General features: G+C 40.9%; 1 protein-coding gene across 1 annotated transcript in view; it reads left to right on the top strand.

Annotated features, from left to right (window-relative positions):
* mib2 (mind bomb 2) overlaps window positions 1–26,301 on the top strand; it is a 103,535-nt gene that overhangs the window by 53,591 nt on the left and 23,643 nt on the right. Inside the window, exon 2 of the mRNA XM_065234616.1 lies at window positions 26–203. Within this exon, the coding sequence (XP_065090688.1) occupies window positions 146–203 (58 nt within the window). The 5' untranslated portion in view covers window positions 26–145. The remainder of the gene's footprint in view (window positions 1–25; window positions 204–26,301) is intronic.

Below are 26,301 nucleotides of genomic sequence, written 5' to 3'. Positions count from 1 at the left end.
CTTTTCTATTCTTCTATCGTTGCAGATTGTACGAAAAGAAAGAATCATCACTTAAAGTGAACGAAAGACTGACCACGAGCATATTTATTCAGTGTGGGCTGCTGTGACGGACAGTATTTACTCTGGACCAGCCAACGGAGACGACATGTTGGCACCGGGAATACGGGTCGTTCGAGGACCTAACTGGATCTGGCAGAATCAAGGTACTTATCGTCGTAGAAGAGTCACGCCACGTAAACAGATAACATCGAAGGCGTCATACACATCATGAAAAATTCATTCATGTTCAGGAAGAAAGTGTGTCTCTTTTTTCGGGACATGTTGTACAATCTATCTCAACCGTACTACGATGTGGTAGAACACAGAAACAGCAGCTGGAAGCGACATACAATTTAATGTTGTTGGGAGGAAATGAGAAACGAGAAAATTTAATCCCCCTCAGAGAGTCGTTGACCTGGAACAAGGAAGCGTTTTGGTAGCGTATGTTCCACATGTCATGGCTTGTAATACAATCGGTAAATCAATGCAGATGTGTCGGAACCGCAGATGTTTCATCCGATTTGCAAATCTTAACCATCAATTAGAAATATCCTTAAACATTTACACGATCCCAGGACGAATTACATAATACAAAAGTACTTGGAACAATAAATCGATTTGAAAAATTAATAATCAACCCTCATCACAACCTCAGTTCCAAAGGAACCATTTCCAGCATCGAGAAGCGATTATTATTATTTTTTCTTTTTTTCTTGTTCGGATGAGTTGCGAAAACCGTCGCCTCCGGGAAGAGCACAAATTACACGAAAGTGATACTCAACAATTATGCCCATTGTCTTCCGCTGTTGGTGTGGTATCAAGTTTCAAGTTTACGCCTTTGTGCTATTTTTTTCTTCCTACCTGATGCTTTTCTTTTCCATGTGACAGTGCTGCTGGCGGCTAGGAATGTATTTGTTTTCCTTTGTATTTCAAGCGTCATCAGGACTAGGTGGTTATTGTTCTTAGAAAAGCTAAATGCTTCTGGTTCAATGGAACGATCAGGATAAGCATTGTTTGTTTTTTTGGATTATAATTATCTCAATCAGAAAAGTTTCCGTTTGAAGTATTTTCCTCGTAATTGCTTAAAGGCTTATTTTGTTCCCCAACTTACTCATGTAGTCTGAACACTTTCAGTGAATCCTGATGAAGAAGGATTAGTATTTTCCATTTAATTCCACTACTTTATTTGCTTATCCTTGACAGATACGCGTATTTCGTCTACAATGTGCAGACTTCTTCAGTGTCTTGTACTAAGTCGAGTATTAGTACAAGACACTGAAGAAGTCTGCACATTGTAGACGAAATACGCGTATCTGTCAAGGATAAGCAAATAAAGTAGTGGAATTAAATGAAAAATACTAATCCTTCTCTCTCTCATTACACTTTCAGTGGTTTTAAAGGTTCAACGCGAAAGACTTCTATCCTGGGTGGCGGCAGGCTTGCTTACACTCACTTGCTTTAAACAATCATTTTCGGAATTTTTAAATCATTAGATGTTATCCGTGTTGGAAAAATCAGAAATCAATTGATATTTTTCCACTCTCATGCGCTCGCAATATCACGCGTGATATTGGAACAAAATATCATGCTTGATATTGATTTTACAAGCTCCTTTGATATTGCGAGACTATTCACAACGTACAAAAATCAAGCTGAGAGCTGACTCGACACAAAAATGATTCCATTGCACATCGTGTTCTTAGAAAAAGAAAGCATAGTTTGCTATCTCTTTTTAGTCTTCACCGATGGCAGACGCGAAGGGACTGCTGCAAGCCGTTATGGAAGTTTCGGTTGCATTCGGGTGTAAAGCAAAAATCCCTAAACTCAATCTCACCACAGTTTGGTAAGATTTGCAATGGGTGATTTTTGTTAGCTTGATATCACAGCTTGCAAAATCAACCGCAGTTGTTTGCTTGTTGATTTTCGTCTACGAAAATCAAGCGTGATCTTGGGCGTTGGTGAGATTTGATTTTTTGATATTTTGCCAACACTGGATGTTATAATGATATTTTGTACTTGTTAGATACAAGAAGGGGTAGAAAGGCAAGTGTTTGACACATACAACCTGTCAATTTCGCTTTCAGAGTGTCACAATCTGCGATTTTATGATTAATGGATCTGAAAGCGAAATTGAGTGGTTTTATTTATAAAACACTTGCATTTGAACCTCATCTTGTATCTAACAAGTACAAAATATCATTATAACATCTAATGATTTCAAAATTCTGGAAATCAGCAAGTGAATTATTTTTGCTTTAACACAGGTAAGTTTCAACTTGCTTGGATTTCTTTGTTGAGACTCCGCCGCCTTTCTCTGCCAAGTCTTCTTTTGCTGCGATGTGTCCTGCCCCTGCGCTTGCATGCATATTTAGTGTCCGCCTCTTCGTAGTGTGTAGCCGCCGACCCACCTCCACTTCAGTTCTCGGAATTTCTGTTCCTATCGGATTCTGATAATATCAATCATGAAGCTCAACATCTAGAGATTCAGTTGTGTGTCTAGCAGGAACCAATTAGGGATCATCCATCAATGACGTAACCTATTTTTGAATGTTTTGCACAGAAATCGAATCGATTTGCGGTCTTCGACAAAGTTGATCTACATAGTTTTCCCAATTTTGTATTTACCAAACAATTGAGCAATTTTTGACTAAAGTTCTCTCGCAAATCTAGATCGGAATCGGAATCGGTTCAAAAAAAGTCATGATCACTTCGGAAAGTACTGAATCGTTTTGAAAAGTTCAGAATAATTAATCTCTTCAGCAAAACTCGGAATAACTTCCGAAAGTATTGAATTACATCAGAGAAGTTTGGAATTACTCCGGAAAGAACGGAATCAATACAGATAATCTGTAATCACTGCCGCAAGTACTGAATTACTTTGGATATAACTGAATCACTCTAGAAAAGTTTGAAATCACCTCAGAAAGTACTGACCCACTTCAGAAAAGCTCGGAATTTCTTCGGATAGCATTAAATCTCTTCAGAAAATTTCGGTTTTACTATGGAAAGTGCTAAATCGCTCCAGAAAGATTGTAATAATTTCCGCATGAACGGAATCTCTTCGAAAATAATTGAATCTTTTAGCAATGCTCGAGCAATGCAAAATAATTTAGTTTTTTCCCGAAGTAATTCTGGACATTTCTGAAAGGATTCAGTACTTTTTGAAGTGATTTCAAACATTTCTGGAGCGATTCAGTTCTTTCCGAAGTCATTCTGAACATTTCTGAAGTGATTTTTCGAAGTGTTTCCGAATTTTTCAAAAGTGAACGAATAGATAGTAACGAATAGATTCCAAAAGCTTCTGAAATGATTTAGTTCTTTTAGAAGTGTTTCCGAACGTTTCCAATGTGATTGAGTGCTTTCCGAAGTGATTTAGAAATTTTCTGAAGTGAATCAGGCTTTTTTTTCCGAAGTGATTCCGATTTTTTTTAAGATTCAGTACTTTTCGACGTGGTTTAGAAACTTTCTGAAGTGAGTCAGTACTATCTTAAGTAGTTCCGAACATTCCTGAAGTGATTCAGTATTTTTCGAAGTGTTTCCGAAATTTTTCAAGAGTGATTCAGTAATTTCCGAAGTAATTCAGTATTTTCCGAAGTGATTTAGAACTTTTATGAAGTGATTCAGTACTTAACGAATAGATTCCGAACGCTTCAGAAGGGATTTAGTTATTTTAGAAGTGATTCCGAACGTTTCCAATATGATTCAGTACTTTCCGAAGTGCCTAAGGAATCTTCTGACGTGAATCAGTCTTTTTTTTCCGAAGTGATTCGGAAGAAAGTCAGGTCGGAAAGCACTGAAATATTCCAGATAGTTTTTAATCACTTCCGCAAGTACTAAATCACTTTGGATAGAACTGATTCACTATAGAAAAGTTTTACATCATTTCAGAAAGAATTGACTCACTTCAGGAAAGCTCGGAATCTCTTCGGATAGTATTAAATCACTTCAGAAAAATTCGGATTCACTTTGGAAAGTGCTGAATTGTTTTAGAAAGTTTGAACCACTTAGTAATTCACTGAATCACTTCAAACAACACATCTGAATCACTTCAATAATGTTCGGAATTACTTCGGAAGTACATTTCGGTTTTACAAGGTTTTGATGCCATTCGTAATTATAGACATACAGTGATCTCTCTACAACTCGATATTGAAGGGACCATCAGCTTATAGAATAACAATCCCATACAAAATCGCTATCACCGTAGCCATGAATTCATTTTTACTATAGTTCTATAACTCGATATCGAGTTAGTAGAAATCGAGTTGATGAGAGTTGACTGTATTTAAAAAAAAGTCTGTATTTACACAAACAAAATGTAGTTTTTTAAGTATGCCATTTGATTACCTATGCCTTTAAACGGATAATGTGATTCGAATCAAGACATGTATCGTTATCGAGAAATCGTTAAAAACGTAACGTGTTAATTGCAGCACAATGGGATTTTTCTTTCTTGAAAAGGCATTTAATTCAATATCTCAAAATTTTGCTGGATATTTATACTTCAAAAGTTAGCTTTTGATTAGAAATCGAATGCCTAGGTGGTTTTGCACGGCACGTGGCAAAAATAAGAAATTAACCCTATTTTTAATGCCTAAAATTATTTTATAGTCCATTACTGTTGGGCACAGCCAACAGACACGAACGAACACGATTTTTCTTGTTGGCTCACTGCCAACCAGATCGACGGACAGACTGATTGTTGGCCACTGCCAACGATGAACACGAACTATGCTTCGTTGGCCCACTGTCAACGACAAGCGATGGAACGGATTGTTGCTCCCGGAACGGAGTGGGCACTAGTTCTGCTGGTGAAGCCACTTACCACACGATATCGGAAGTTCTGAAAAGAACTCCGATGAAATAAACTCTTTTGGAAAAGTGATAATGTGGAAACACGCAGCAGACAACTAGTAGGACCATGTCAGAGCAGGACGCTGACGACCGGAACTTCAAACAGCAAGCAGACGAAACCAATCAACAGCAGGAGCAAGCAAACTGGAAGACGTTTCTTCTTGAAATAATACTGCGAGAAACCTTTTTACTTGTTGTGGTTGCTTTATTCTTCAGGATGCAAGAAAGACTGACAAAGTTTTTGGTGCGTACTCTACTTTTAAACATATTAATATTTCATCAGCCACTGCTGATTGGCTGTTACTGCGCAACGCAAAAAGGATAGAAAAGTGTACTTTAAAATACAATCTTGATTGTGATTGGTTGTTGTCATGTTAGTAGGAAGGCCGTTTTCCCGCGGCTATCTCGGGGTTAGTAAAAAAAGGATGAGGAGGAAGGAAGGGAGATTTTTTCTGCTGCTGATGCGTTGACGGTCGGTAAACTCAGGACGTTTACAGTGCCAGCGGCGGTGCAGGGTCGTCTCGAAACTTATTCGCTGTTGCGAACATCCTCCCCCACGCGATTCGATGATTCACCTGGAGATTCCTGATTGTTGACCTTAGGCTTATTGTCATCTATGGGTAGAATGGAAATTTTTGTTATTGGGCGTTGGTAAACTGTATCTCCCACTTTTACATCAACAACTCTCACTAAGTTGTCTTCGCCAGGGTGCGAGTGGACAATTCTTCCCAATTTCCACTGCTGTGGTGGCAAATTTTTATCTTCGAGTAAAACGACTGAACCGGGGTTAACATTGGGCTGACGAATCTGATTTTTACCCCTTGGTTGCAAACTAACAAGATAATCATGGACCCAAGACCTCCAAAAATGCTCTCTCATTAGCTGTAAATGCTGCCACCTGGACAACCGGTTTTTACTCAGGCCTTCATAGGAAGGCTCAGGAATAGCGGTAAGTGGTCTTCCGATGAGGAAGTGTGCAGGGGTAATTACTTCGCCTTCAGTTGGATCATCGGAATGGGAAAACAAAGGTCGTGAATTTAGAATTGCTTCCACTTGAGTAAGCAGCGTGTAGAATTCTTCGAAAGTCAACGGAGTTTCCTTGAGTATTCGCTTCAGGTGGTACTTTGTGCTTTTGACGCCAGCTTCCCACAAGCCTCCAAACTCGGGAGCATCTGGTGGAATGAAATGCCAAACAATTTCCTTGGTTTGGCAGAAGGATTCAATTTTATGAACAGCGGAGTGATCACGAAATAAGACAAAAACCTCATGTAGTTCTGTCCGGGCACCTCGGAAATTGCTACCGTTATCCGAGTGCAACTCTCTAACTAAACCTCTCCGACTGATAAACCTCTGTAGAGCGGCGATGAAGGCAGCCGTAGTCATGTCCGACACTAATTCCAGATGAATGGATTTTGTTACCAGACATACAAAAACCGCAATGTATGCCTTCACGAGAATTGGTTTCCTTACTCCATGCTTAATAATGAACGCCCCTGCATAATCGACTCCAGATACTTCAAAAGGAGCTGCAGGAGTAACGCGACTAACTGGCAAGCTACCCATATATTGAGTAACTCCCTTAGGTTTTATACGGAAGCATCGGACACATCCTCGTGTAATCTTCCGTACAGCCGATCGAGATCCCAGCAACCAAAAGCGTTGACGAAGAGCGGACAACAAACCAGACGGTCCGACATGGAGTTGTTCCTCGTGGTATGCTCGAATGAGATGATCGGTCAAAGGGTGATTTGGCAAGATGTACTGGTGTTTCGTACTCAGGGGAACCCGGGAATTCTGAATCCGTCCTCCAACACGTAGAACCCCATCTTCCAGAAAAGGTCCTAGCATTCCGATTTTTCGACAAGGTTCTCCATTCTCAACCCTTTTTATATCGTCAATCAGTACATTTTGTTGGATAACCTTCACAATCGTATGGAGAGATGATCTTAGTTCGCCAATGGTAGCGAGACATTTCTTAACACGGTTCTCAGAAATTTTCGTTCGACAGTTATTTATGAAACGCTGTACGTACGCTAGTACACGTTGTAATTTACGGAAAGAACTAAATTTCTTGAATAAAGGAAGATTGTCAGAATTTAGAACAGGCATCACAACTACCGGAGCGGATTTAAATTCTGGGAGTTGTTCATCGGGAATATTTTCAACCTCAGGTTGATTGAAAGAAGTGGATCTCAAAAAATCAGGACCATCCCACCATAACGAATTTGATTTCAAAACTCCTGGTAATTGTCCCCGGGAAACCACATCTGCTGGATTGTCTTTAGAACGTACATAATTCCACTCATTGTGACCATTCTCGACCGTGATTTCCAAAACACGATTGCGTACAAATGGTTGCAACATCGATGGGGGTTTTCGGAGCCATGCAAGAACAATTTGACTATCTGACCACAGGAACAGAGACGAGAAGTTTAATTGCATGGCAGGAATGGTTTTTTGGACAAGCTTCGATAGCAGTAAAGCGGCACAAAGCTCTTTACGAGGAATCGTCAGTTCATGGAAAGGGGCAATTTTCGACTTGCTACGAAGAAGTCTCACCGTGATCACATCATTTGCTTGGACACATCGAACATAAAGACAAGCTCCATAGGCGATCCCTGAAGCATCAGCGAACCCATGTAATTCAACATACTCAAAATGAGGAACCAATACATGTCTTGGAACTCGAATGTTTCTAACCTGAGCCAAGGAGGAACGGAATTGCAACCAAGAATGAAGAATTTCACCTTCAAGGGGCGTGTCCCAACCAATCTTCAGAGTCCATGTTCTTTGCATTAGGTGCTTAGCAAGCACGATAACTGGGGACACGAGGCCGAGTGGATCAAACAGTTTCGCGATTTCTGAAAACATACTTCGTTTTGTAACGGGTGACATCTCGGAAAGATCAGGATTGATCGCAAATAGAAATTCATCGCTGTTTGGACACCAAAGAAGACCGAGGGTTTTTATGACTTCATTGGCGGATATTTCGTTCAATTGGACAAGAGTTTCACGCTCAGATTCGGGAACACCTTCGAGAATCCTTTGATCATTGGCACACCATTTGTGCACTGGGAAACCTCCTTTCTGCAACAAATTCCGAATTTGTTGACGACATTCGATGGCCTTCTCGATACTGTCAGTACCTGACAGAACATCGTCAACGTAGCAATCCTCTCGAATAATATGCGCTGCCAGCGGAAACTCGTCACCTTCATCAATACACAACTGAAGCAACGTTCTGGTTGCAAGAAACGGAGCAGCGGAGGTACCGTAAGTCACGGTTAGTAGCTCGAGAACTCTGAGAGCTTCCGATGGCTTTGAACGCCAGAAAATTCGAAGGAAAGCGACCTGTGAAGGATCAAGAAAAACCTGTCTGAACATTTTAGCAATGTCAGCAGTGAACACGTATGTGTGTTTCCGAAATCGCAAGATAATTTTCTCAAGGTCAGATTGGACGACTGCACCAACCTGCAAAACGTCGTTTAGTGAGGTTCCGGAGGGGAGCTTTGCCGATGCATCGAAAACAACTCGTAACTTGGTACTTGAACTCGACGGCCTTAGGATAGCATGATGTGGCAAGTAATACTTCAACATGCTGGGAGAATCATCTGACTCGCGAACTTCTCTGCAATGCCCTAGGCTTTCATATTCCTCGATAAATTTCGAGTATTGCGCGTGAAGCTCAGGCTCACGAAGGAGACGCCTTTCAAGAAAGTAAAAGCGACGAAGAGCCAACGAACGATTATCATCGAGCTGAGAAACATTTTCACGGAGTGGTAACTTCACAACATATCTACCGGTAGGATCACGACGATGAGTGCTGCGGAAAGTCTCTTCACACTCCTCTTCTTCAACAGTACGCTGGGAAACATTGCTGATTTCTTCAATTTCCCAGAAACTTTTAATCATTTCATTGAGCGATTCGATAGTAACGGTGTTGATTTGCTGGGGGCTTAGGCACGCTACAGACTCATCACGAATTTCACCGGAAACAACCCAACCCAGTTCGGTTTCACGCAACTCTGGAAGACCATCACCAAGAACGAGATGTCCAGTCCTCAATAGTCTGAAAAAATGGCCAAGTCCAATCAACAGATCCACATCAGAAGGTACATAGAAATTAGGGTCAGCCAACTGAAATCCAGAAGGAATGTTCCACTGACTGATATTAACAGGTTTGGATGGGAGAGCATTCGTGATCTTTGGAGTTACCAAACATTTGAGATCTACTTGAAAGTCCCTGTAGAGGGATTGGAGGCTCACGGTTACTAGACGTTTGGATTTGGTGCGCACATTGCTGACTCCAACAATGTCAATGGAAACAGGAACTCCCTCGAGACCAAGTTTTTCGTACATGGGAAGAGAAATCAGATTCGTTTGAGCACCACAATCCAGGAAGGCACGGCATGGAATATGCTTATTATTTTTATCAACCAAGCTCACCACAGCAGTTAGAAGCAAGACATTAGGGACGGCAACACTCAGAGAACAGACGGACGGCTGGGTAGGCACAGTAGAGGAATTTGTGGAATCATCACACGGGGTTTGGGGAGTTACCACAAGGGAAACCCGTTCATTCTCACCTTTGCTCTGGACGGGATGGTTGTTGGAATTCACATTACTTTCACGTTTGAATCCATCCTCATGCAAAAGAGAATGGTGTCGCTTGTTACACTTGCTGCAGTTTCTCTTAGACGAACAAGCAATGGATCTATGTCCACGCCGCAAACAGTTAAAACACAAATGGGACTCTCTCACCTTTGTTACTCGATCAGACACAGGCAGTTTATGGAAATCGGGACATTGGTAATTAAAGTGACTCTTAGCACAGAACTGACAAGACTCACTACTACTGTCGGATGTAGTAGCGTGAACCTTCACGCTATTGGGCTTAGCGGTTGGTTGAGATGGTTTAACAGGATGGGATTTTACGATTGTAGGATGATCCACTTCACAACGTTCAAGGACACGACACTGATCCTTCAGGAATGTCAGTGTCTTTTCAAGATTCGGTAGTTCCCCATGGGCAAGAGAGCGTTCCCATTGCTTACGTGTGGATGCGTCGAGACAAGAAGTCAAAATCTTATTGATAATTAACCCAGTTGTACCCTCAACTGATTGTTTCATAACCCTAAGACCCTCAACGTGCCTCGTACACGTATCCACCAAATCACGTAGTTCTTTGTGAGACTCTTTGCACATCTTTCTCATAGCTAGAAGCTCGTCAATATGGGTATCGATAATAATCCTCGGATTTTCATATCTATCGGTTAGTATTTCCCACGCGTGGTTGTAGTTGTTATCAGACAGGGTTTTGGCATCAAGAATACCGGAGGCAGCACCAACTAGTGCCTTTTCTAGATAATGCAGTTTGATCGCATCCGAATCAGAACATCGGCTGACGATGTCTTGGAACATGGATTTAAAACGAGGCCAATTTTCGTAGCGCCCGTCAAAAGTGGGGATTGGGGCCTTGAGCGGCTGTTGCTGTACTATCACTTGGGTGGCACTAGCTGGCGTAGCGGCGTTGGTAAAGGAAACACTGGTAGGAGTACTTAAACTTTCCATGAGAAACTCCAACCGAATCAAACAATCGGTATGAAGTTTGTCGAATTCGTTCAATTTTTCATCTTGATCATCCGTTTTACCAGGAGGAATGGAACAAATAATCTCCTTGTGTAAAACGGAATATTCAGCAAAATGAGCTTCTAGCTTTTTGGCGTAAACTTTAAGAAAGGGAAGACTCACCTGGCTAGGATCATTTTCGCATTTTTCCAAGGCATTGGCGATCGCAGTCACCTTGCCCTTTACCTGACCGCGTTGGTGGATGAGCGGCTTGATTTCCTCCATGGTTGGCTTTAGTGGTTTCAATGGGGTACGATCCACTGGCATCGGAAAGGAATGGTAATTGCTACGGAGAGAGCAATTCTCGAACGTCACACGATGATACCAGATGAAAAGCAGGAGCACTAACACTTGAGCTCTTGGAGTTCTTTTTGCGTTCTAGCAAATAACTTTACTGTTCTGTTACTGTCACATAAGCATCGACGGTAGCGTTCAATGTTCACTAAAAGTTCTTGTTCTTCTTCACTTGCTACCGTGACGCAAGAAAAAATTCACTTCAATAGCGGACTGTATACGCTTCACAAATCCGGTTCGAAGGACCACTATGTTGGGCACAGCCAACAGACACGAACGAACACGATTTTTCTTGTTGGCTCACTGCCAACCAGATCGACGGACAGACTGATTGTTGGCCACTGCCAACGATGAACACGAACTATGCTTCGTTGGCCCACTGTCAACGACAAGCGATGGAACGGATTGCTGCTCCCGGAACGGAGTGGGCACTAGTTCTGCTGGTGAAGCCACTTACCACACGATATCGGAAGTTCTGAAAAGAACTCCGATGAAATAAACTCTTTTGGAAAAGTGATAATGTGGAAACACGCAGCAGACAACTAGTAGGACCATGTCAGAGCAGGACGCTGACGACCGGAACTTCAAACAGCAAGCAGACGAAACCAATCAACAGCAGGAGCAAGCAAACTGGAAGACGTTTCTTCTTGAAATAATACTGCGAGAAACCTTTTTACTTGTTGTGGTTGCTTTATTCTTCAGGATGCAAGAAAGACTGACAAAGTTTTTGGTGCGTACTCTACTTTTAAACATATTAATATTTCATCAGCCACTGCTGATTGGCTGTTACTGCGCAACGCAAAAAGGATAGAAAAGTGTACTTTAAAATACAATCTTGATTGTGATTGGTTGTTGTCATGTTAGTAGGGAGGCCGTTTTCCCGCGGCTATCTCGGGGTTAGTAAAAAAAGGATGAGGAGGAAGGAAGGGAGATTTTTTCTGCTGCTGATGCGTTGACGGTCGGTAAACTCAGGACGTTTACAGTGCCAGCGGCGGTGCAGGGTCGTCTCGAAACTTATTCGCTGTTGCGAACAATTACTAAGTGAAATGTCAATCGATTTTAATAAAATAAGTTTCATTTGAAAGCTAAGATCGTTCTTCATAATTACATGTATGAAATCGAAAATAGGACTTGAAATTCTTAAGGTTCAGCAGTGCCATTTTCAGTAAAAACAATAAAAAAATGAGCTATTTCATTTGGTTGGGTTTCTTGATGGAAACTGAATAAACCATATAATTTCTAAACGGAAAAATTACGAGGAATCGGATGACTATTCAGGTTAAAATACGGGGTTTAAGTGGGTTTTGTTCTCGAAGAACCCTATTTTATCATTAAATGGCTAATATTTATGATTTAATTATTATAATACTATTTTCAATCTGATACATGCGATTATGAAGGACAATCTTAGCTTTGAAATGAAACTGGTTTTATTAAAATCAATGGACATTTCACTTAGTAATCGACTATAACACAATTTTAGGCATTAACAATAGGGTAAAATTCCTTATTTTTGCCTCAAACTACTCGAAAATGATTCGTGCCGTGCACAACCAACTAGGCATTCGATTTATAGTCAAAAAAGCTAACTTTTGAAGTACAAACACCGACGAACCGATATGCCACAGGAGCATTTCGCTTGTCCACAATTCGAATTGTCAAATGAGAGATTCGAACTTTCAAACGGACGATCAGATCTGTCAAACGAGGTGAGACGGTTTTGGCTTTTTATACACAACTGATTACACTTATTTATAATATTGACATGCACATATGAAACAAGAGATAATTCTTTACTTCGCATCACTTCAAAAAAGCTTGAAATTTTTTTCGTATTGTATTAAATCACTTCAGAAAATTGCTTCCGTAAGATTTGAATCATTTCGAAAAGAACTGAATTACAAAACTTCGGAAAGTTTTGTATCATTTCACTCAAATTTGCAATCTCTTTCTCAATAACTGAATCACTTCAGAAAAGTTTGGAATCCCTTCAGAATATATTTAATCACTTCAGAAAAATCTGAATCATTTCGGGAAGCACAGGATCATTTAAAAAAAAAAAGTTCTTCGGGAAGCACTGGAACACTTCAGAAAATATCTGGATCAGTATGGATAGTACAGACATAATTGAGCATGAGAGCTAAACCGCTCGCAGTTGCTACTCCATTATTGCCAGATCATCTGTATTACATAGAGAAGCAACAAATGATGCGTGGGACTAGCATGCATCTTTAATGTGTAAAAACTGGTGATCTCATCCTTTACAATAGGCAATAACAGCGTGATTCAGTACGTTCCGAAGTGTTTCCAAACATTTTTGAAGTGATTTAGGGGAAACGCTCCTATAGTTGCGGTACGTTAGATGCGTTAGGTTCCTATAGTTGTGCATAAAGGCTCAATACACAACTATAGGAACCTAACGCTTCTAACGTATCACAACTTTAGCGTTTACCCTAGTACTATCCGGAATGATTCCGAAAATTTCAGAAGTGGTTCAATACTTTCTGAAGAGATTTCCTGGCATGGAAATGTTTGACACCGGACACAATTAACGATTTAAAAAATGTCAATGTTGGTCCAGAGATAAATTAAAAAGTAGTTAATTAATTAATTAAGGCACACAAGATTAGTCACGACATTGTATAATACCTTGTTTAGTCTATAAAACATAAAGATCCACACCACAGTCATGAGTTCAAATCTAACCGGGATATGTCACGAATGATCCAAGAGTGTGACTATACAAAAAAATAAAAAAAGTTCTGAACTCCAGGTATTTTGGAAAACCTTATAATCCAAACCAATGATATTATGGAGCTTCACGAAGGTTTACCCGTTCTATCATTAAGTCGAATCATCGTATACCTTGTTGAGTCTGCAGAACATCAAGAACAAATATCCGGGATGATTTGGATAATCCAACAACTTTGTTTTAAATAAAGTATGAATTTCAAATGATCTTATGAGTCGCAGTTAAGGGGGTATTCCCAATCTTTTGCCTTTTTTCGGCCTGTTTTTCAATTATTTTTTTTCAAGGAAAATGAATAGTAATGCGCCTAACTCTTTGGGATTCTTGTTTATTGAACATTAAAGTTTACAAATAAATTTTTTCCGACATAAAAAAAGACATTATTGACGTCACAAAATGGCGGCAAACAGACCCCTGTTCGCCGCAAACGCCTGGACGGGCGAAGACTTTTCTCTGGAACGGCTTCATCTGAAACAGATTTCGCGATGAAATTAATAATCTGCATAAGATTCTCTGGAGCTTCTCCCGTTGGCAGCAAAAAATCTTGCAAATTAACAAAATGGCGGCCATATGAAAAAACAGGCAATTTTTAGCCCGCTTTTTTGCAGCTTTAAGGTGCTTCAAACAATGTTAAATGTTAATATTTTTGGCTGAAAGTGGGAGAAGCTCCAAAGAATTTAATAAGGAACAAAATGCGCAAAGATTCAAGTCAATATCTCTTATAGTTTCTGAGAAAAATCTTCGCCCGATAAAAAAAAATGTGGTTTCGAGAAAAACGCGTTTAAAGTTTTGACTTTAGTTAAAACCATTTGGGGGTTCTTATCATTAGTCAGCTATGCCTGGACACCGAATTCGCTGATCGGAAAACGCCGTGGGGGGATGAAAGTATATAGTCTAAAGTACAAAAAAACGTGAAAAAAAAATTTGATTTTTTGAAAAAAAAAGATCGGGAATACCCCCTTAAGCACAAAATGCTCAAAAATTCTGAGTGGAAATCGAACAAGATTTCGATCAACCTGTAAAATATCTTCAGGACAATTTGGAGAATGTGTGTGTGTCATCCTCTATCCAGCTGAGAGCGTTGGACAATCTAATGCTCCGTAATGGTGCCCTTTATGTTGTGAAGATCAGTACTTTCAAAAGGATAACTTACTTACTTACTTAAGTGTCCTGAGCGCCATCCCTGGCGCAAAGGGCCAACGTGAAAGATCTCCATCCTGGGCGATTGTTTGCTTTCGCCTTGACCTGGGCCCAGGTCAAATTCCGGTCGACTTGCTTAATCTCCTTGTTTAGGCTTCGCCGCCATGAGCCCCTGGGTCTGCCTCTGCTGCGATGTCCGGCTGGATTCCAATCCAGCGCTTGTTTGCAGATTTCATTTCCGCTCTTCCGTAGAGTGTGGCCAACCCACCTCCACTTACGTTCCCGAATTTCTGTCGATATCGGCTTCTGGTGACACCGTCGATGGAGCTCGGCATTCGAAATCCAGTTGTGAGGCCACCAAGCACGAATTATATACCGCAGGCATCGGTTGATGAACACCTGCAGCTTCTGTGTGATCTCCGCTGATACGCACCATGTTTCGCTAGCGTACAGCAGTACAGATTTCACGTTAGAGTTGAAAATTCGGATCTTCGTGCGGAGACTAATCTGATTTGACTTCCAGATGTTTCGTAAACTCGCAAAAGCAGCCCTTGCTTTCTTGATCCGTGCACCTATGTCACTCTTGGTTCCGCCGTCCGACGCTATCTGGCTGCCAAGATATTGGAAACTTTCAACCTTCTCCACTTCCTGACCAGCTACCGTAAAATTGGATGGATTTCCCGTGTTGATATCCAACGATTTAGTCTTGCTGACGATGATGTTGAGACCTGCCGCTGAGGAGCGTTCGGCGAGATCGTCGAGCTTACTCTGCATGTCAGAACGCCGTTGTGATACTAAAGCAACGTCATCCGCCAAATCTAGGTCGTTTAGATGCTCCATTGTAATAGGCTGCCAGAGCAACCCACGGTTCGGCACACGGTCGATCGCACCAACCATTATCTCGTCGATTACGATGAGGAACAGTAGCGGTGATAGAATACATCCTTGCCTCACTCCAGCGACTACCCGAATAGGGTCAGATAGGGCTCCGTTGTGCAGCACCCTGCACGTGAAAGCCTCATACTGAGCTTCGATGAGGTTGACGATTTTATCCGGAACTCCCTTGCGCCTTAGGGCGCCCCACAGGTTTTCGTGGTTGAGTCGGTCGAAAGCTTTTTCGTAGTCAATGAAAACCAAGTAAAGGGACTCTTGGAATTCGTTGACCTGCTCCAAGATTATGCGGAGCGAGACAATATGGTCCACACAGGATCTTCCAGCACGGAATCCCGCCTGCTGCCGTCGGAGAGTCGCGTCGATCTTCTCCTGTATCCGGTTGAGGATAACTTTGCATAGAACTTTGAGAACACAACACAGTAACATAATGCCACGCCAGTTATCGCATACAGTTGGGTCCCCCTTCTTTGGGACCTTCACTAAGACGCCCTGCATCCAGTCAGCCGGAAAAGTCGCGGTGTCCCAGATATTGCAGAATAGTTGATGCAACATTTGTGCAGATAGCATGGGGTCAGCTTTGAGCATCTCTGCTGATATGCGATCGACCCCGGGAGCCTTGTTGGATTTCATGGTTCGGATAGCAGCTTCGATCTCCGGTAGGGATGGCGCCTCAGAATTGACGCGAGTGATGCGTCGCACTCTTGGCGGTTCATGCCGAGATGTTGATGGCTGGTTGACCGACGAAACTTGTAGAAGCTGTTCGAAGTGTTCAAACCAGCGTTTCAGCTGATCAGTGGGGTCGGTGAGCAACTGACCAGTCGCGTCCTTCACTGGCATCCTAGGATTCATCCTTGCTCCACTCAGGCGTCGTGAGATATCGTAGAGGAGACGGATATCGCCTGTTGCTGCGGCTTTCTCACCTTCATCGGCTAGGGAGTCCACCCACGCTCGCTTATCCCGCCTACACGAGCGCTTCACTTCCTTCTCGAGAGCCGAATACAGTTGGCGGGCCTGGTTCTTCGCTCCTCTGGTTCTCGCCCGCTCTATCGCGGCTTTTGCATTTCTCCGCTCCTCTATCTTCCTCCAGGTGTCATCCGTGATCCACTCCTTTCTCTGAGCGCGCAGCTCGCCCAGGTTGTTTTCACTCGTTTCAGTAAAGGCATCCTTGATCGCCGTCCATTGCTCTTCTACGCTGCCACCATCAGGAATATCCGCAGCTCTGGTCTCCAGTTCCTCGACGAATGACCTTTTTACTGCTGGATCTTCCAATCGGCGTGTGTTGAATCGCCGTCCGAGCCGCTCCTCCCGCCGCTGGACCCGCGCGATACGAAGGCGGATCTCTCCAACGAGGAGATGGTGGTCAGACGCGATGTCGGCACTGCGTTTGTTCCGAACGTCAAGAAGGCTCCTTCTCCATTTTCGGCTGATGCAGATGTGGTCGATTTGATTTTCGGTATGTCCATCACGGGAAACCCACGTGACTTTGTGCACTGGTCGATGGGGGAAGAGCGAACCCCCGATCACCATGTCGTTATTGCCACAAAACTCTGCCAACAGCTCACCGTTTTCGCTCATTTCGCCAAGACCATGGCGCCCCATGACACGCTCATAATCCGTGTTGTCGGAGCCGATCTTCGCATTGAAGTCGCCGATGTAGATCTTGATGTCACCTCTCGGAATTTTATCCACGACTGCATTCAGTTGACTGTAAAAGTTCTCTTTGTCCTGTAACTCGGCAGCATCGGTTGGCACATAACATTGGATTATGGTTAGGTTACGAACCCGCGTTCTGAATCTGGCAACGATTATCCTCTCATTGATAGGTTCCCACTTGATGAGCGCCACATTTGCTTGGGCGCTAAGCAGGAAACCAACTCCACGGTGGCGGGGAGCGTTTTCACCTCGAATACCAGAATAGAGTAGTACCTGTACCAAAAGGATAACGTTTGAGGCAAAACAAGGCATCCTCAACAAGTTTAAGAAAAAGGATGTACTAATATCCACAACAGGTACAGCAAAACATCACATAAACGCCCTTATTCGTACTATCTATTCAGAGAGCCACTGAGCTTTGAACCGGGTACCTGGGAAACTCACAATACCCGCGGCAACAGCCAGCAAACGATGCCCTGTCGTATTTAGTAAGTTTAATTTTTACTACATGTACTTCTTCAAACAAAATGTAATGTTAAGCTGACCACCCACTTTCACCACTCTGAATTCTATACACTTCTTCCATTCACAATACCGATTCCATATACCAAACTTCCACTACTAATCCGCACACATCTGCTTCCAATTCTTTGTAAAGTTGTTTCTCAATCTGCAGGGAAAAGTGCTGCTCCCATTTCAAGTGATCCTTCGTTATTCGACAATTTGGAGAATGATAAACATTTCACTAATGTTTTTTAGTAACATACAAAATGTTGTTTGGCTTATAGAACTTCAAGCTCCAACCTCCAGAATGATATGAAGATCTTTTAATACAGAGATTCTCCTGCTCAGTTCCCTTGTATTGATATATGTTTTAATGTTAATCTCATATCATATTTTTTCTGCAAAGTAGACGTACTGTAGAGCAATTCTGTTGAAAAAATTGTGGTTATCTATAAACGGTTATTTTTGAACGCCTTAAAGGCTGGGATGTTTGGTTTTTTCTTTCAAATAACCAGGAAATCGAAAAATTGGGTTAGAACTTTTCTGAGCCGAATAAGAACTTTTGAAATTGATCCCGAATATTTATGGGGTGGTTCAGTCCTTTAAGAAGTGATATCGAATTTTTATAAAGTGATCCAGTACTTTACGAAGTGATTCAGTGCTTTCCGAAGTAGCTCCGAATATGTCTAAATTGATCTGGTACATTACCAAGAAATTTATAATCTTTCTGAAGTGATTCAGTACATTCCAAAGTGATTACGAACATTTCCGAAGAGATTTAGTTCTTTTAGAAATCATTTAGAATTCATTTAAAGTGATTAAGTACTTTTCTAAGTGTTGTCGAACATTTCTGATGTGATCCAATACTTTCCGAAGTGATTACTATCGTTTCTCTGAAGTGATTCAGTACTTTTCGAAGTGATTAAAAAATGTTCAATAGTAAATCAGTACTTTCCAAAGTGATGTTAGAACTTTTCTGACGTGAGTCAGTTCTTTTCTTCGAATTGAGTTCGAATATTTCTGGACTAATTGAGTTATTTTGAAAGTGACTTCTAATTTTTTTAAGAGATTAATAATCTTTCTGAAGTGCTACAGTACTTTTCGAAGCTATTCCGATCGTTTCTGAAGTAAACCAGTACTTTCCGAAGTGATTTTAATCATGTCTGAAGTGATTCTGAACTTTTCTGGAATGATTCAGTTCTGTTAGAAGTGGTTCCAACGGCGCCGGTGGTGTAGTGGTAAGCGTGATTACCTCTCACCCCAGAAGGTCTGGGTTCAATCCCAGTCGGCGCCGCCGGGATGTTCTGAGGCATAACATCTCTGATCACGCCTTCCTTCGGATGGGAAGTAAAGCCGTTGGTCCCCGGTTCATGAGTTGATGGGTCGATAGGTAGGGTCCAGGTGTGGGAGCTGCCTTCCTGGCACGTCGGTAGCATTGGTGCTCAGCACGGAAAACAAGATCGACGGAAAAAACAAACCAAAGGAAAAAAAAAAGAAGTGGTTCCGAAGTGGTTTCAAGTTCCAAAGACGCAAATTGCATGTTCCCCAAGCGAATTCAGTACGTTTTGAGCTTTTTCTCATTTTTAGGTAATGCTAAACTTTTTGGAGAGTGATGTTATATTCAAATGAGTATTTCCATACTTTTCTATGCGAGATCATCACCCGTATTCTTGTTTTCGTTCGAACCGTATTTTCCATACAAAAAAAAAAGTTTTTTGTATGGAAAATACGGTTTGAACGAAAACAAGAATATGGGTGCATAATTATGACGGGTAGTGTATTTGTTGCATTTCTTTCATCGCAAGCAAGACAAGCTTCATATTGCCTACTTCTCATCCTTGCAGTCTAGGTTGGTGTCATCATCTGAAGATTATTCGTGTAATTCCCACACTTCTGCCTATACACGTAGGCAAACTGACCATATTGCCAATTGCCATTGCAAATCCTTCTACTTCCCACTTTTCCTTCATTTCAACAGATGTCTTACTTGTCTACTTTTTTTTTTATTCTTTCGAAAGTCCTTTCAAAGGAACTGGCAAATGTTCTAGGTTTGTAATGCATTGATGTAGGATGTCTGGTTGCGGTGGTCTTCACTTGTGGCACATAGCGAGCATCACACCAGCAGTAGTGGAGGAAGGCATTAAAAAATCAATAACAGCATTGCAGATGTACCATTCTTCGAGGAGGATACTGGTGGAAGACGTGCACACATTTTAAGCACAGTATTTGGAAGGTGTCGAGTCACATCTGCAATTCGTAGATTATAGGATTCTGGTGTGGATTTACTCGGGTCCTATATTTTTTGATTTGAGGATTAAGAACTTTTTCATTTAAATGGCATAGCCATTATCTTCATAGGTCTTCAATGCGTCATCGGCTTTGCATGGTTTAAACCCATAGAAATCTTCTGCTGAAAACTACATCAATACACCTTCTAAATCCTCATCAATGCTGTGTTGTGATCAGAACAACACAAAATTAGAATGTCTGCCGCAAAATCACCTGTTTTCACATACTACATTTTGACTGGAGAACCCACACTTGGCGGCTGCTGACAAAAATACCAACACGAAACCCATGTCAGCGTAATCCAATATACGCTCGATTTAATCCCACTGACCGTTGACCATCGATTGTTCTGTTCGGTTTTCGGTATTAGCCGACATTGCCACTACATCATGTCACCGGCGGCGGCAGCCTCGGTGATATTCAGTCAAAGTATAATTTTAGCAGCAAATGATACAAGTTAACTGGCTGGTACAACTTTTGTTTAGTCAATTGAATGGTGGTTGCCAGCAGAAGAAAGCACCATACAATTTAACTAGGTTAGATTCTTGAAAAACGTTGACCTTTGCGGTGAAAATTGCTACCGGCGGGAGATTCTAACTAAATCGTGTTGATTATGAAATGCGACACCGTATCTTCGTAGAACAAATTGTTTGGTTTGACCGTGTACCCATCCATGCCTATAGGCGGTCTTCCTAGAAAGGAGACATGCGGATGGGATGTACATACTACCGAAAACAAATTCTTCACGCTCTAATGATGTCATTTACCTCAAATCTATCGGAATAGCTAGGGTTCCCATTTGTGGTGAGATGTAAGAGATTGAAGAATAGATTGAGTGGATGCGTGTATTACAAAAAAAAAAAACAATTAGATGTGGAGTTTACGTTTTATAGTTGATGGCTACTTTCGGTCAATCGCGCAGTCACTCAAATATCGCACTTTTCACAGTGATGAATTTCTGTCGACTGTCCTAATGGCTTTGTTGATGCTCTGCCGTCATGCGCCTCTGGATTTGCCTCTACCGCCATGCTCTGTCGGATTCTAATCCAGCAGTGTGTGCCTAACCCACCTTATTAACGTTGTCGAGCTTCAGTTGATATCGGCTTAGGATGACCATGGAGTTCAGAATTTGAGATTCAGGTGTGATGCTACCAAGTATCGGTTAAAGAAGACCTGTTACTTTGAATCAAGGGTAATATTTAATGAAAAAATCTTCAGATTTTCCTTTACTTTTAATATTTTCTTGTTCATTTTTTTTTTTCAAAAGAAATCAAAGATCATTTTTTTTCAATTTTTTGGATATAATTTAGTAAAATTCTGTTTGTGTTCTAAATCAAAGGAATTCATGTTCCCACTTAATGTTTAATCGAAATACTAGACATTATTTGGATTAGCTAATCAAATGGTGGGCATTAAAGAGTTAATTATGAATCATCACAGCTTTCGCATGAACAAAACTGATTATCCGAAAGTAGAATGTGTCATTGTTTTTTATGACGAATTAAGCTTCTGGATAGCTGAAATACTTCAGATAAGATATCAGTTAAGGAGATAAGGTCAAAGCGCTATGAACACGGTGAATCATGAATATTGAAAGTTGTATTAGGAGCTATGACTCATTGTTTTGCTTCAAGGTCTAAAAAGGTGCATTTTCCCTCCTCCCGCAGGACATGGGGGTTGACGTTACTGAAGTGAAGGATTATATGTGGGCTTATAATATTTTCATTAATACTAAAATCTTCTACAATGGAACATATCACATATATAACTTAAGTGTTAATAGTTGGTTGTTAATTAATAGTGCTTCCTTGATGAAATATGGACTGAACAATTTTGCTATCTAAATTATCTAGATCATACCGATGCCACATTGTTGGCAGTCATTTATAATTTTCCTGCATTAGTTTTCACTTGATTTTGGTATTCTGGCAGTGCATGCATATGTTCAAGGACTAAACTAGATTTTGGTATTTTGTGTCAGGTAACAAGAGAACGATTCTGTTGTCGAATCATGCAGGGTGGTCACTGAACGAAGAAGTCTTGGTAAAAATATCCAAAGCATCTGAAGGTCTATGCAACAATTTCTGAGACACCTGATATCATGAGAGAATTTATTTTGCCCCCTTGATTTGTTTTTCCGTCAATCTTGTTTTCTGTACTGAGTACCAATACTACCGATGCCAGGGAGGCAGCTCCCACACTTGGACCCTACCTATCGACCCATTAACTCAGAACGCAGCGCCGACTGGGATTGAACCCAGGCCTTTTGGGGTGAGAGGCAATCACGCTTACCACTTCACCACCGGTGCCGCTATGAGAGAATTTCTGAAAGACGTTATTTAAATTGTTGGACAGTTGAAGATGTTCTGAATAATACTTGATCATCATCATTGATCTTTTGCTCAGTAAGCAAAACGGGTTCTAAGGCCACCGAAACCCTTGCATCACAACAAACCACTACGACCTAGAACGGTCGACCCGGATACATGAAGCTATTTAAATGAAATTCGTCCCGGAAAGCATTGTTGGCTGCTTGTTCTCGATACTGAGCAGACATTCTATTTTTCCCGCAATATATATTTTTTTCTTGAAAATCCTACGTTTCTGTAAAAATCTACAGTCAACTCATTATCACTGATCTTATTCTCGTTTGATCAATCCCGCACTGTTTCAAGCTGGCAACCCTATAACGGTTAGCATTTGTCACACAGAAGCCAAGATCTCCGAACATGTTTGACACACATGTTCAAACTCCTCCGGCTGCTTTGTGTGGTATGGTGGGAGGTATGTTTATACGAGTTTTGGGAGTTTCCCCTGCGGGGATTGGTGCAAGACCAACCTTTCTCACGTCTCTACTAGTGTGGCTGCAAGACGACAAAGCGACACGGTCCCCGTAATGGATTCCGTTTTGTGTGTCAGTAGAGATGTACACACATGGCGCAAAGCCGCCGCATATCGGTCGTCTCGTATGAACAGCAGAGGGCAACCGATGAGGGGAGTATGCGTGTGACGGCTCTAAAAATAGTGTTGAAAAATCTTATTTTTAACACATTCTAAAGGGCGCGTGCCATCGGAAATGTCTTTTCCGAGACATTTTTTTTTCACCTTTCTGTCTCCACCAGTTTAGATGTATGTTTTACGTTTCTTTCTTCTATCTGGCACCATCGTCTCGTCTCGACCAACGTTAGTGAAGGAGGAAAAATGGCTGTGATTTTTAAGGTAACCGCATGTGCATGAAGCATGGCTGTCGTATGAGAGGTAGAAGAGGGTTGCCTGCAATGAGACACTTATGACACTTTTAATGTACATATGAATGATTTTTTTTGAAATTTAATTTTTCTGTGTAAGAATTGTACTCAAACTAGCTACTCAAACCTAGGTGAACAAAATAATCTACGACGCTGAATAAGCTCGGAAGAAACAGTGAGCTGTACATGAGATAATTTTCTTTAACGTGGAATGAAAGAAAACATCTGGCCTGTTCTACGGTAGGTATGACTTGCCTTTGAGAATGTTTATCGGATCTCACTGCGATTGCGAGAGCTGAAAAGCACGCATAAAGCTCTCATATCGAAGATTTCTTTAAAAATACTTTTCGTATTTATTTCGTTTTTTTATTACATACTAGCTGAGTGTGCCCGGTCTTGCTCGGGATTCAATATTAGCTTGAATTTATGCGCCGATTTAAAAAAAAAGCATGCTATATTGTACGTAGCCCGCCCCCTATTATCTAAGGGGCTACCCCCTATGATTATCTCCTTATACCCCCACACTCGCCCCCACATGCCTAATTTGGTTCCATTTGCTTGATTAGTTCTCGAGTTATGCAGAAATTTCTGTTTCATTTGTATGGGAGCCCCCCCTTATAGAAGGGGGTGGGGTCTCGAACCATCATAAGAGTCTTCCACGGCCCCAAAAACCCCTGTATACAAATTTTCACGCCAATCGGTTCAGTAGTTTCCGAGTCTATAAGGGTCAGACAGACAGACAGACACAAAGACAGACAGACAGACAGACAGACAGACACAAAGACAGACAGACAGACAGACAGAAATTCATTTTTATATATATAGATATTCTACTGAATTTAGAATGTGTGAAATTATTTTTCTCTCGTAGGTTGGTACTAACATTCTCCGGGACGTTAAATATTTGTCTCGTTGATTTCCCTCGTTGTCCAAAGATAGAATACAGTTCTACTTTACGGCCCTTTCCTCGTTCCATCATTCGTCCGTACACTATTCGTTGGCTAATTGAATTGGTGCCATCGTGATCAAGAATGGAAAGCAGTCTTCATAGAACTACAGAAAAGTTCAAGGAAAAAAACTGATTAGTTCATTGTTCTTTAGCCAAATGATGTTCAGAAAGAATTTGTAGAAAATATGTTTTAAACAAAGAGAATCTTTTTAAATTTTTTAGATTCTCCAGAAAATTTAGGGTACTGCGTGCGGAAGTTCATATCATTCTGGGGAAGTCTTGCGGCTTACGGAGGAGCGTCAATAAATGTGTACAGTTCCCATCGCGTTCTATTAGTAAAACAAATATTATTAGAAGGAGCTAGGGATTTAACTCACGATCATCCAATCAGTAAACTAAAACGGTCGTTACTTGGCCACCGAGCTCCTCACATCACTATCAATCACTAAGGTGGACAATTGTCCAAACCCGGCAACATAAAGTTATTTTTTGGTGAAATAACTTGTACATTGCCGTGTGACAACAAAGTGACATATACGCCACTGTGACCAATTTTTATTTTTTGCATTCATTGTGCATAGCACATTTTGACCATTATTCATCATCGGAAAGTTTATTTTTCGAACGACATTTGATTGAAAACAAACTTCGATGAAAATTAAGCTTTTCATACTGTCTGAACCGACAAAAACATCCCCTGAACAATTGTGGCGCTTACGTTACATTGCAAGGTTGCTGTCAAAAAAAGTTTTCAAATTTCTGAAATCATTGGATGTTGGATGATATTTTGCACATTTAAGTTAGAAGAAGAGGTTGTAAAGCATGTGTTTGACATATGAAACATGTCCATTTTGCTTTCAGAGAGTCAAAATTTTAGAATCATTCTACATGAAAACTGAATATTCACAGATTATAAAATCATTGATTGTGAATCTCTGCAAATTATAAAATCATTGATTGTGAATCTCTGAATATGAAATTGACACACACAGAACCAAACTATAGATCACACGCCAAATTGACGAACCGACCAGACCAGACATGAAGGTTTTGTGTAGTTCGTTTTTTTTTTTATATAATTACTTTATTTGTACAGGCTCAATCGAATAAACTTTACAGAGCCGAGTTATCCTTTGCGTTATACATTATTACTGTCTTAAATTAATTGTGTAGTCCGTTGTAAGCAAGCATTTCTCAAAATAGCGTATTTGATATTTTACAATAATCGTAGCATTAAAACAACTTCTAATTTGCGTTTTGAGTTGTCCAATTAGGGGAGCACTAGTGCCATAACTGGCATACTTCCCCTAGTTGTTTTATATATACTGCTTAGTACGGTTTTTTGTATAAAAATAGACACGCACTTATTTTACCCAAATCCTTGAACACATGGAAATAGCTAATTTTAAGTGACGGAAAAGAAAATATTTTTCTTACTTCTCAATTAGGCAATTAGCGAACAAATTTGATGTGCAAGGAAAATAAGTAATTGCACACGGAAACAAATCCGATTCCATTTTCATGAATAATGAAAAAACTTGCCATCCCATGAAATCGTAACAATGATTCATGATTTCGTCATGGAAATTCATGGTTTAATAATGCAGTGGAATCAAGAACGCTACAAGCGTTACACGTACTTGGTAAACCGTGTTCATAAACTGCACTACATAGGTATCTGTTATACGCCTTTGGCTTTCTATCTTATACAAGTACTGATAGTCTAGTGGTCAAAGTATGGGTTTAATGATCTCAAGGTTCTTGGTTCGAATCCAGTCTGAGGCTTCATTTTATTCTTTTTACATTTTTTGGTAAAAGTTAAAACCATGAATTTGAATGTTTTTTATTCTTTTTACTCGGATGATTCATGATTTTGGGAATGTTTGCTGCGTTACGCAAAAGTTGCTCATGATATCATGAATATTATTCATGGTGTATTTTCATAACATGAAAATACGCTTTGTTCATGAAATCATGAGTCTCATTTCGGAGATAGGATTTTTTCCCGTGCAATATAGCGCAGGGCGCTATATTAATACTACGGGGGCTCTTTGTCATAA

The sequence above is a fragment of the Ochlerotatus camptorhynchus genome, unplaced genomic scaffold, assembly GCF_037179485.1.
Source record: "Ochlerotatus camptorhynchus isolate MF236.1 unplaced genomic scaffold, CSIRO-AGI_Acam_v1.1 ptg000038l, whole genome shotgun sequence".
Taxonomy (NCBI): Eukaryota; Metazoa; Arthropoda; class Insecta; order Diptera; family Culicidae; genus Ochlerotatus; species Ochlerotatus camptorhynchus.
The sequence above is the reverse complement of the archived record's forward strand: the minus strand, read 5'-3'. Positions and strand labels throughout refer to the sequence as shown.